Below are 12789 nucleotides of genomic sequence, written 5' to 3' on the forward strand. Positions count from 1 at the left end.
AGTCTGCTATAACCTATAGAAAGTAATCTTATTTACACAAAATTCAAAATTCTGTGTTGTTAGATTCTGGGCAGGATGCTTCTAATGATATACTAGCTCACAATTATAAAATGCTTTGTAGTTTACAATGTAGTTTCCTCCCACTGACACTATGAGGTTAGTGGTTATACCTCCTTTTTATGCATAGTATATAGAAGCCTAGATTTAAAGCGGTTGACTTTACCATGATCACACAGCTTTTAAATTACAGAGCTTGGACTAAACTTGGATCTGATGATTCCAGGTCCACTACTCTTTCCACTATGCCATGCTGCCTCTGTGAAGTAAATTGCATGGGTGATTTTAACTGCTTAGAAACCTTTACTTTGTTGTGTTAGACAAGTGGGGTTGTATTTACTTTTCTTGTCAGTTGTTTGGATGTATTCTGGAGAGCAACAAATTAGCCAAAGGTAGACAGTGCTAGAAAGAAGCAAAGGATATTTAACAGTAATTGTTAAGTGCTCATGGGTAGTTAATGGAAAAGTTCTAGAGTGAATTCAGTTGCTGGAAGTCCTTAAACTACAGGGTTTCATTTTGGAAGGAGTGAGAGGAAAAAAAGAAAATGCCATGGTTTATAGTATTGGGGAGGAGAGAATAAATTGGAAGGAAAAATAACTTTAAAATGTGAGGTAATATTTAGAAAATGATTTTGACCAATTATAAGAAGTTGAATTTAGAGATGGTCTCTGGCTTGTGCATGATTCTGTTTATATCAATAATGCTTTTGATCTTTATGGATGTTAATTGTTTAAGAGATTTATTTTAATCACTTGATAAATATCCATTTTTTGTTTTTTAGGTGCAACATCTGGCACACAAGTAAGTAAAAATCTAAGGCTTTGGGATTTCGTTTAAATTAGCTGTGCCTAGCTATTTCAATATTGTTTTACTACTCATTTCTTGTCCCCCTTTAGAAGACTAGCTTTTACTCCTAAGATGTATAAGTCAACTTTTTTAGAGCAAAAGGTTTAAGAAACATTTAAAAAATTGTATTATTAACTCTTAAGTTATTTTTGTTTAACTTTTAAGATTGAAATTGATTAAAGAGAAAAGAATAGGTTAAATAATGGCAATGGTTTGTTTTTTTGAGGAATAGGAATCTTTTTAATTGCTACCATTTATTGGTGCATATAAATTGGCCTTTTAAGACCAATTGGGCCTAATTTACATAATCAGTAGAATTCTCCCTCCTATAGCTATCAACTTGTTAGGGTGCAGGAGGGTACAAGACAATTCATGTTTTTGCATTAAGTTAGATGATAATTAGTATAGAAAAAATCAGTCAGCCTATATACTAGGTTGATTATATACTAGCCCTAAAGAAGTGGTAGAGAGGCAGCGTGGCATAGTGTGTGGAGAGCCTGTCTTGGCATCATGAAGACCTAGGTTGTACTGCCTCTGATACATACTAGATGTGAGACCCTGGGTAAGTCACTTGATTATTCTGTGCCTCAGATAGCTTTTAACATTTTTCAGAAAGGTTGCTGGTCTGTAGTACTGGAGGAAGTTTCTATACTGGGAGTTCCATATACCAATGAAGTTACTTATACTAGTAAAGACATGTGGCTAGACAAAAATAATAATGTAGTATGTGGATGAGTTGACAGTTTTAAGAGATTGGACCCATATTCGGGTTCTTTATAACTTTTTTTTTCTGTGTGCCTAGATTTTCTTCCCTGATGTTTGGTTTTAACAAAATTTTCTTTCTTTTGTAGTGTATGGCATTTATTAGTTGTTAGTTATGAGGTAGTAGACTCATTATCTAATTACATAACATACAGTGTTAGTAATATGCCTCTCTTAAGTACCTTAGTTTTATTCCCATCATAGTAGTTTAAAATACAACAAAATGTTTAAAATTTCTCCCAGTGATGAAAGGACTACTGAGAAAAAATTCTTAGATGCTCTAAATCATTGTCTGGGTTGAGGGAATAGCTTGCCTAATGACATAATTCATTTGTTCTTACTGGAAAAAAAATTATTTCTTTTGAGCATGTTTGTCTCTTATACTTTCTGTGGTTACTTGGTACTCATAATTTTAATAGAATAGTAGAGTTTTTAGCAAAAGACTCTAGCAGACTGACAGAGTTTACTGATTGTATTGGTGTTATTCAAACGCCATTGCAAAGAACGGTTTGTGGTATAGTGAGAATATCATTAGACTTGGAGTTAGAAAACTTGGGTTGAGGTGATGGTTGTACCAATTACTTTATGACTTCAGGAAGTTTCTTTGACTCTGGGTTTTAGTTTTCTCATCTGTAAAATGAGAGGAGTTGAATTAAATGATCTCTGAGGTTCATTGTAGCTCTTACCAAATTCTACAGAATTTTTATTAGTGTTTAAATGTCAGATTTCCATTGTTGGCAAGGATAATAGACTTCAACAGAAAAAGTTTTTATTTGTTTAAAAAGTTACATATAGTATTTTAAATTTTATCTTTTTCACATTGGGGATAGATGGGAAACTTTTTTCAATTTCTCTCTTGAGCTTTTGAACATTTACATATTTTTATTTTCTTTGAATTTTGAATCTAAAACATATATACAAAATACATTATTAATATAAATTATATATGTTCTCTTTTTTATTCTTCTAAACATTACCTGTGGCAAAAGTTCTCAACCTAGGACCTGAAACTCTTAAAAGCATTTTGATAATTATTTCAGTATAATTTATTTCCTTTGTAATGATACATATTTCATTTTATGCATTTAAACACATCATTCTGAGAAAGGGAATCCATAGGCTAGAGGGGTCCATGATACACAAATCTTTTGTTAAAGGTAACAAACATCTCAAACTTTTTGCCTTTTGTTTTTTACGTAGCTGTTTCAGAAACAGAGTTTAAGTTGAGAGACCCAGAGTAAGGCTGAAGTTTATGATAAATATAAGCCCAAATTAAAAGAGTTTGTTTCTTAAAAGTCTTTCTGAGATTTGAAGCCAAAATGACTCTAGTGGGGAGTCACAGTAGATAGCTTCAGGAATAATGGAACAATAGGTATTATAAAATACTAATAGAAACATTTAAACTCTTCATGTGAACTTCTCTTATTGACCTAAAATGGAGAGGTTTTGAAGTATAAGTTTATAAATCAAGATTCTCTATGTGACCTCTACAGGTTTTGGGGATCATTCCCAGTCTTGGTCAATTTAGGTAAATGTGTTATAATTCTGTAGTAATTGCTATTTGCTTTTCAACTTTTAACATGTCAGTTCTATGAATTTTCACTTTTGAACTTTCACTTTTTGGAACATTTAGTTATGTCATCCATTAATAATGTAAAATGTTCTTTGATAGCAAATATTACAAATAATTATAGGTTTGAATTTTTTTAATGGAGCATTATTTGTTTCTGGAAATAGCAATTGAATTTGTATCTTGATGTCCCTTTGCAAATTTGATGCATTCCTGAGAGCATAGGTTAAAAGAAAGTTTGTATAATGAAGAATTGTTCATCATAGTTTCAACATTGTTCCTAGGGACATACGTTTTTGTGGGATCATATAATATATGTGTAATATAAAAGTCATGGCTGGATATGAACTTATATAAAGATATATAAACTATATCTAGTTTAATGTAACTGTTACATGATATAACTGTTACATGGTGATATTTACGTCCAATATTACAACATTATTCCATCTTAGTTTAATATTAGTTTTCAAGTGAAACATCTTAAGATCATAGGTTTTGAGTCAAAAGAGATCAGAGAGGCTATCTGTTTCCCCTTCATATTTGCCAGTGAGGAAACTGAGGTCAAGAGTGTATATGACTTAAACTCTTATCTCCTTAATATTTCAAGGCAAAAAAAAAATGTGATAATGAATCTAAGATTAGTCTTTCCCTGATACTACTTCATCTCAACCTGTTGGCATCTCTGTGTACCTCTTCCTTTTCATCATATTTGCTTTATATAGGTTTGAGCTGATTTGTCCCTGGTGACAACTGTAGTTGACCTCTTTCTGTAAGTGCCTTATTGGCTATTGAGCTTGATTGAATAAGATCTAGAATCTGTTCTAGTTAGTTCTCTTATTTTGTGATGTCCAGTAAGTAGATAAAGTATTCCAAATGTGGCCCGAGGAATATAGAATGCAATAACTATTACCATGAACTGATCTTAAGAGTCAATTTAAATTCTTAAGTCTCTTTTCTTATGGATTGATTTGATGTCAGCTGAGGTTTCCTCCCGCTCTTCCTTCTTTACTTTTTCTTTGAAGTAATCTCATTCAGTTCCCTTATTTGCAGATTAGGGAACTGAAAACCAGAGAAAGAAACTTCCCCCAAATCACATAGCTAGGCAATATCAGGGCATTCTTTTCAAAAAGAAAATGTTAAATTAATTAGAGTGTAAACCAACCATTTAAAACTCAATGCTAAGAAATTACTAATTGATTACTAAAATGGCTGATCAAATGCTAAAGTTCCTTTAAAAAAATGAGAATGCAATGCTGTCTGTTGCGTCTGGTGCTAATATTTAAAGCAATTGACTTACTATAAAGAAGTTTAACTTGTTATGGGTTTTTTAATTATGAAATATTCCACATTGATTGACTTTCCTATAGAAAAATTATTTCACCAGAACAGCCAAGTGTGAATGAGAGAATTATTTCAATTGCACAAGAAACTTATTAAAAATATTTAGAAAAAGAATTCAAAATATATGATTGGTTTTTATAGGCATCTAATTTCTACATAGATATTTTCACTGTATTAGGGGTCGTAGTACATAAGATTACCTTGGTTTATAGTAGTCATGTCACATTAGTTCATACTGAGTTTGTAGTAATTTAAAACTCCTAGGTCTCTTTCATATGGACTGATATCAGGAAAATTTTTGTTCTACTTCTCATCTTATATCATTGTTTTAGAACTTAAAAGTGTGCAAATTACTGGTTTAGTCCAGCCAGAAACTTTTGAATCCTTATTCTCTTATGTGTCCCTAGTCGTCTGTGTATTTGATTATTGATTAGCATGCTTTCTATGACTTCATCTGAATACTTGATTTAAATATTAGACATAACAGCTTCATGGCATTTCATTAGTGACTTGTATCCCCTAGTTTACATGATTCATTGATGAGTATTTGTTGGGTTTTTCATGTTATTGAATATTGTTTGAGACATGGCAGTAGAAGTCAGTTATCATATTTAGTGCTAAAAGAGCCTTCTAAGGTTTCAGTTAGTTCACATAATCATCAGGTTCTCCTTTGTACATTTGTTATTCTGTGACAGGTCCTAAGTTTGTCAGTGACTATCAGTATCCTGAATTACCAACAAATTCTTAAAGTATTTTTTAACATAATGAAAACTATAATGTAGACCAGTGATGGGCAAACTTTTTAAAGAGGGGGCCAAAGGAAAGGAAATGCTCATCTGTCAGTCTGTTTCTAAGGCAACTCTTTCAAAGTTTCATTGTATTGTATCCTACTCACTGTATTCGTCAGATTAGGAATAATGTCTTGCTGCAGGATAGAACATTTCAGGGGGCCACATCTGGCCTGCAGGTTGTAGTTTGCCCATCACTGATGGTAGACCATTGTATAATTGATATGTGATGTATTTAGATTTATCAGTGCTAATTTTTTTAATGGAAAAAGTTATTTACTCAGATTTAACTTAACATTTTAAAAACAGTTAACTCTTTGATGGAAATATTCTGCATGCACATAATATAAAATGGCATTTAATTAACTCCATTTTACATTGTCAGGCTCAACATAATGAAGAAGAATATTAGTCTTATTTGAATTTAGTTGTTTCATGTTGATTTTTTTCTCTTCAGAAATCAATGTGGACTGAACATAAATCTCCTGATGGAAGGACTTACTATTATAACACAGAAACAAAGCAATCTACATGGGAAAAACCTGATGATCTCAAAACACCTGCTGAGGTAATATTGGATCGTTTTAGTTTAGCATCACATATTAACATCCTGGAGACTTTAGTAAGATCATATATGGTAATCTATCATATTTTGGCATATGATGGGGGTGGAGGTGGGAAATGAGATTTCCTAGATACCCTTCTAAGAATGTTTATCTAGCGAACTTTATTAACTGTTATTTGTACTAAACCCCTCTGTTTTCTCAGAGTCTTATTATAAGGGTGAACTTGAATTTGAAATGATCACAAGATGGGTATATTTGTGTCCTTATGTACTGCTGAAAGCCTCACCCTTTCCAGAGCAAAAAATTAAAAATGAAAGAGGAGATGAGGATGCAACTTACAATCCCAAAGTAGAATTTTTAGCAATTTTACATAGCAAAATCTGATAGCATGTGCTTTTTTAATAAGTAGAAGTTAGTTTGTGCTAGGTTTCTTTATGAATCAAAAAACACTTATGACCATTAAAAAGTAAAGGGCAGTGGATAAGTTATTTACTTGAATCAATTTAACTTTAAAGAAAAGATACAAGACTATGGTGTAGAAATAGAGGCATTAACTTCTTCAGGCAGACTTCACTTTACTTGGTCACTGATAATGAATAGTTGAACATAATTCAGAAAACACGTACATTATATCAAGAGAACTAACTACATCAAGAGAAATAAGTCAGAACGATTTCTTTTTTACACACAGTAGTTCAGATTCATTGGTTTCTCAATCTCAAAGTGAAAACTACAAGGACAGTTAAAACAAATTTGCTTCAGCTATTTCAGATATCAATATTTTTAATTAGTTCTTCATGTCTCCACTGATGCTTGGCAAATCTTTAACATTATTTTGTATTCGTTTTACCTGAGATGTGTTAATATATTTTAAAAGTTAGAATCGTGTAATGAAAGTGGTGACTTTAAATGTTAATTGTATGTTGTAAGGTTATTATTGTTGACCAAAAGTGTTTATTTTCCATTAGCAATTATTATCTAAATGCCCCTGGAAGGAGTACAAATCTGACTCTGGAAAGCCTTATTATTACAATTCTCAAACAAAAGAATCTCGTTGGGCCAAACCCAAGGAACTCGAGGATCTTGAAGGTAATATATAGAACAATAACTTTTCTAAATTTTCTTTTCAGATATGTCATTCACAACGAATCATCCCCTATGTAGGATTGTACAAAGGCAATTATGTTAAAAACCAAGTGATTGGAATTATTTTAAATGATGTTAACAGTTTTGTGGGATATTATTTTTGTTGTTGCTGAAGATCCCAGTTCTGTAGATTAAATAGATTTTTATTTGATTCCACTGAAACTAGGATACCAGAATACCATTGTTGCTGGGAGTCTTATTACAAAATCAAACCTGCATGGTGAGCTGCTTTGATAATTCACTTTCTGTCATTACTTACTTTTCTGTAGTTTTTCACTAACCATAACTTGAATACACAATAAAAATCCCAAACTTAAATAATACCATTCCCATTAGAGTTATATTAGAAATGAGCTTATTTCTTTTGAAATTCTTTAGTGGTTGAAATTAGTTTTCTCTGTCCTTTTGGTAATAATATGTTCTTAGGTTTGCTGAAGGTAAATCTGTTAATATCTTACAAGTCATGGCTAAATTCATGTCAATTTTGAGATCATTTATTGGACAAATTTCTCTGGGCAAATTGACTATGAATGATAAAGACCTGTCTCATTTTAATATGATAAATATTTTCACTATGAAATCCAGCCCATTTTTCCCCCAGTAATGATATTAACAAACCAGAGTAAAAGAAACTAAATCTTTATGCTCTGGGAATACTGTAAGACATAGCATATGATATTTGAAATTTGATGTCCTTGTAACATATTTCCAGACATCATTTGAATATTTATAAAGTCAAAAGAACAGTCAAAAAGCAAAGCACAGTAATACCTCACTTATCCAGCCACTTCAGATGTTCAGAATTTAACCTAAACAAGCAGAAAAGGGTCTATTCACTAAAGCTTATTTATTTCAATTATAGAAAAAGAGATGTTATTCACTCTTATTTGAATGTATTTCAAGCAAACTTAGGTCATTTTCTTCTCTCTTCCTTTGGTGGGGAATAAAGGAAGAGATGGATGGGTAGGTAGGTCAGGAAAGAAGGAAAAAGGGATTATTTTGTGTAGGAAACTTCCAGTGTGGAAAATTCAGTTAGCCGATATGTGCCTAAGAGAGGACATTGATCTCCTTAACCATTTTTTCTGTTTATTGCAAATTCAAAGGACTATTAAGCTTATGATATTTCTAGTTTATTGCCTCTAGCTTTATAGACCTTAGCAGTAGCTTTATTCAGGATGATGACACATTGCTTTCCCTCCTTTATACATGTTACTCTACATCCAAACTGTCCTACTTGCTAATGCCTTTTACACAAAGTTTTGTCTCCTTCTATTGTATTGCATAGGCTGTTCCTTGTATGTGGAATTTTTTACTCAAGAGCTACTGCCTACAAAAGGCTTTTTCTGAATTTTTCAGTTATTGTTACAATTATTGTTAATAGCCCTTCTGCTGTCCTCCAATTACTTTGCATATATTTTGTTTTTGTGTACACGTTTCCTTTCAGTGGAACCTAATCCTATTCAAGGAGACAGTACTGTTTCATTTTTGTCTTTGTATCCTTGTGTCCTTCACAGTACTTGGCACTTAGGAGTCACTCAGCAAATGATTGGGTGTTTTTTTTTCTAAACTCTTACTTTCTGTCTTAGAATAGATCCTAAGTGTATTGCTTCCAAAGCAGATGAGCAGTAAGGGCTAGGTAGTTGGGTTTAAGTGACTTGCCCAGGGTCACACAACTAGAAGTGTCTGAGGACTAATTTGAACCCAGGACCTCCTATCTCCAGGCCTGACTATCCACATAGCCACTTCAGCAAATGATTGTTGAATTGAGTTGAATTAATTAATTAGGGAAGTGGCTACTAGAGACAAACACATCAAATATAACAAATAGATAACAGCAAGGGAAGAGACATGAATGAAAAAACAGACATGTGAACAAAAAATATATAATTCTAAAATCTCTTAGTAAATAGCCCTATATCCCTTAGTAGCTTTTGAGTATCTGCCTCTATTATAGTGTAGTACATCAACTGAAATTCATAGTTATGATCCCAAGTCATTACTGTGTTTCCATACACTTTCAGAAAGGACACACTTTAAAAATTCTATTAAAATTTAAAATTATATGTAGAAAATTTACATTAAGGAATACTATGTAGGGACCGATACTGGATAAATGAGGCATTACTGTAGAATTTTAATTATAGAGAAAGAGCAGAAGTTGAAAAGACAATTTCCATTAAACATAAATAAGAAATATTTATTGATTTATTATTATTGATTGCTAGATCTATAATTGTTTCTCATGGTATTTAAAAAGAAGAAAGCTAATTTCTAATAACTTTAACCTGAGTGGCATTATTTAGGTCTTAGATCTCTTTGAGTTCTAACCTATCTGTCTGCTAGTTAGTCCTAGTGTGTGAGTTCCAGATTTTATAGTAGCTGGGTTAGGGTAAGCAATCAATTCCTTGATCCTTAGGAAAATGGTACTTCTTTTGTATATGCAGGTTAGGACATAGTTTAGCTGGTTTATGGGTAATAGAAACAAAGATTGGGAAATCATTAGGCTTTGAAGAAGCCCTTAATGGATTATAAATTTAATTTCTTCATTAGAATTTTGTGGTGATGCAGCTGTTGGTAAAAGTAGTATAGTTGATTTAGTGGGATTTCTTTGTTCCTTTCTCTTTAAAGTCTTTCAATAATATTGACTGTACCCATGAATGGATTAATTATCTTTTTCTTTTTCAAACAGCTATGATCAAAGCTGAAGAAAGCAGGTAAGTACTCAGTAATGTTAATAATATTGGGCATATTACAGATAGAGTAAATATAAAGTGCTTGATGTGGAGTCAGGAAGACTCCTCTTCCTGAGTTCAAATTTGGCTACAGACACTTAACTAGTTGAGGAACCCTGGGCAAATCATTCAACCCTGTTTGCCTCAGTTTCTTCAATCTGTAAGATGAGCTGAACTCCAGGAACTTTGTCAAGAAAATTCCAAAAAAGGGCACGAAAAGTCGGACATGATTGAAAGGAATGAACAGTTAATTAGCTTTGCCAAAACAAGTCACTTTAAATTCATTGGGAAATATATTGTTTATTGGATTTTCAAATGGCATCCTGCTAGAAGATATTTTTGAAGAGCTTAGTCTTGCTAGCATACCATATAAATTATAGATAACAAGTTTGGGGACTTTAAATAAATATGCTTTTGAATAGTCTTGAAAATTACATTTATATCACATTACAAATTTTTTATAAATTTTCAGAGTCCTCCAGTTCTCTTAGAGAATTCATCAGATCATTCAGGATTTTAGATTATGTTCTTAGGTTACATTTCCTGGTTATCCAAAAGTGTGATGCATTATTTTGTGAATGGAGATGATTTGATGAACTCTTGAGGAGATCTAACTATTATGAATTTTGCATCATTGCCCTCACTCCCATTTTCTTCCCTCCTTTATTCCCAAATCTCAGCCTTCTGCTGCAAACCATTATTGATTTACTTATTATTTGACATATACTATTGAAGTAATCATGCCTCTTTTTATCTTCTTTAATGTACTTAATAGTAAAGAAGAATCAACCACAACATCGGCTGCCCCAGTTCCTACAACAGAAATTACAACTACAATGAGTACAATGGCTGCTGCTGAAGCTGCGGCTGCTGTTGTTGCAGCTGCTGCTGCTGCTGCCGCTGCTGCCGCTGCAGCCAATGCCAGTGCTAATGCTGCCATTTCAACTCCTTCCTCTATTGTCGCTTCAACTACACCAATTGTCACTGAGCCTGAAGTTACTTCCATTGTTGCTACTGTCATAGATAATGACAATACAGTAACTATTTCAACTGAGGAACAAGCACAACTTGTTACACCTATTGTTCATGAACAAAGTGTAGAAGTATCCAGCAATGTACCGGAAGAAACTTCAAAGCAGGAGGCTTCAGTAGAGTAAGTTGGCTTTATATGGTAATAGCAATATTCATAAAGTCTGTACCAGAAGTAGGAGAACCAAATTCTAGCATTTCAGATTTTTAAGACCTTCCTCTTTTCTGCCTCTCCACCCCCACCCCCTTGAAGGGCAGCTAGGTATCACGTTAGAGTATTAGGCCTGGAGTTGGGAAGACCTGGGAGTCAAATCTGACCCTCAGATACTTCCTAGCTGTGTGATCCTAGACAAGTCACTTAACCTCAGTTGCCTAGCCCATTTCTAAGACAGAAGGTAAGAGTTTAAAAAACCCATCTTTAGTAAGTGGAATGTGGTTATTTAAATTCTAAGGGTGAAATTAAATAGAATGAACTATAAAAGCTGATGACCTAAAAACATGGTAGATGAATGGAAGAAAAATTTGAAATAAGGGGAAAGGAAATAGTATGGAGGATGGGATTGAGAGAGTAAGAAAAATAGGCAAATGGCAAGAAACTATGCTGATAAGAATTGGTCTTTACAAAAAACAACTTGCTTATATGGTCATGACATCAGAGCATGCCCAAATTTCTCTAGTATCAACTATAGTATTGCCCAGTGAGTATTACTTTACATAATGGTATACTCAATTGTAAGGCTCAGGAAAAAAAAATTATGTTTATATGCATATATTTAATGATAAAAGTATATATACATTTGAAAATTTACAATAAGATTAAAATTTAAAAGGCCATTATTGGCCTATGGAGGCAGTGTGGCATAATGGATAGAGGATTGGATTTAGAATTCTGAAAACCTGAGTTCAAAGTCCTTCAACTATTAGCTGTGATAGTGAGCAAGCACTCATGTTTTGGTAGGTAGGTGGGGGGTAGAGTTTGTTATTTTTTTTCCTCAGGAACATGATGGAGTTGTTCATGATAGCCTTTAAGGCCTTTCCACCTCTAAATCTATAATAATGAATAAACCTTCACCCCAAAAAGAAAAACAATTTGGTATAGTGGCTGGAGAGCTAATCTCAGTATTGAGAACACCTGAATTGAAGTTCTGCCTTTGAAGCATCTTAGCCATCTAATGGCATTGAATCTTTTGGTGCCCCAAACAACTCTTAGAACTATAAATTGCAGAAAACTCACAGATGGGAATTTCCTTACCAATAATAAAACCAGAGGCCCAGAACAAAGAATGAAAAACCATATATTTGGGGGCAGCTCAGTAGATTGAGATCCAGGCCTGGAGATAGGAGGTCCTAGGTTCAAATCTGACCTCAGACACTTCTTAGCTGTGTGACCCTGGGCAAGTCACTTAACCCCCATTGTCTAGCCCTTACTACTCTTCTGCCTTAGAACTAATACATACTATTGATCTAAGGTGGAAGGTAAGGGTTTAAAAAGAAAACAACCATATATTTGCTAATTAAATGGCTAGCGCTTTCCTTAATGACAATTGTGATTTTACTCAAAAATAACAACATTTTTGTTTTGTTCCATGATTTCAGTTATACCCCAAAAAAGGAGGAAGAAGATAGTCAACCTGCTAAAAAAACATATACTTGGAATACAAAAGAAGAAGCAAAGCAAGCTTTTAAAGAATTATTAAAAGAAAAGGTATTTGATGTATATTTGAATATTTTGATGACAAATTTTTTTACATGACAAATTACAGATTTCTTAACACATTAATTAGTAATACTATAAGCTCCAAAATATGATTATTTTTTTTGTCCTTTTAAAATACTTAATATACATTTTGTTGTGTACTCCCATGTCCAAGACACTGTTTTCCCTGCACAGGTTTAAAAAATGGTGCCTGTTTGAACACATGAATTTGTAATTAAAAACATTAGTTAGA

At 33.0% G+C, this 12789-nt stretch overlaps 1 protein-coding gene across 9 annotated transcripts in view; it reads left to right on the forward strand.

Moving 5' to 3' along the window:
* PRPF40A (pre-mRNA processing factor 40 homolog A) overlaps nucleotides 1-12789 on the forward strand; it is a 56054-nt gene that overhangs the window by 22965 nt on the left and 20300 nt on the right. For 4 of the 9 annotated variants that reach the window (XM_044669862.1, XM_044669863.1, XM_044669866.1 and 1 more), the window contains exons 5-11: nucleotides 839-858; nucleotides 5825-5935; nucleotides 6902-7022; nucleotides 7246-7299; nucleotides 9769-9793; nucleotides 10587-10964; nucleotides 12437-12545. In XM_044669862.1, coding sequence (XP_044525797.1) covers nucleotides 839-858; nucleotides 5825-5935; nucleotides 6902-7022; nucleotides 7246-7299; nucleotides 9769-9793; nucleotides 10587-10964; nucleotides 12437-12545 — 818 coding nt within the window. The remainder of the gene's footprint in view (nucleotides 1-838; nucleotides 859-5824; nucleotides 5936-6901; nucleotides 7023-7245; nucleotides 7300-9768; nucleotides 9794-10586; nucleotides 10965-12436; nucleotides 12546-12789) is intronic. The other 5 variants (XM_044669864.1, XM_044669865.1, XM_044669868.1 and 2 more) reach the window with 2 other exon arrangements.

This window comes from Gracilinanus agilis, chromosome 3, assembly GCF_016433145.1.
Source record: "Gracilinanus agilis isolate LMUSP501 chromosome 3, AgileGrace, whole genome shotgun sequence".
In the NCBI taxonomy this organism is placed as follows: domain Eukaryota; kingdom Metazoa; phylum Chordata; class Mammalia; order Didelphimorphia; family Didelphidae; genus Gracilinanus; species Gracilinanus agilis.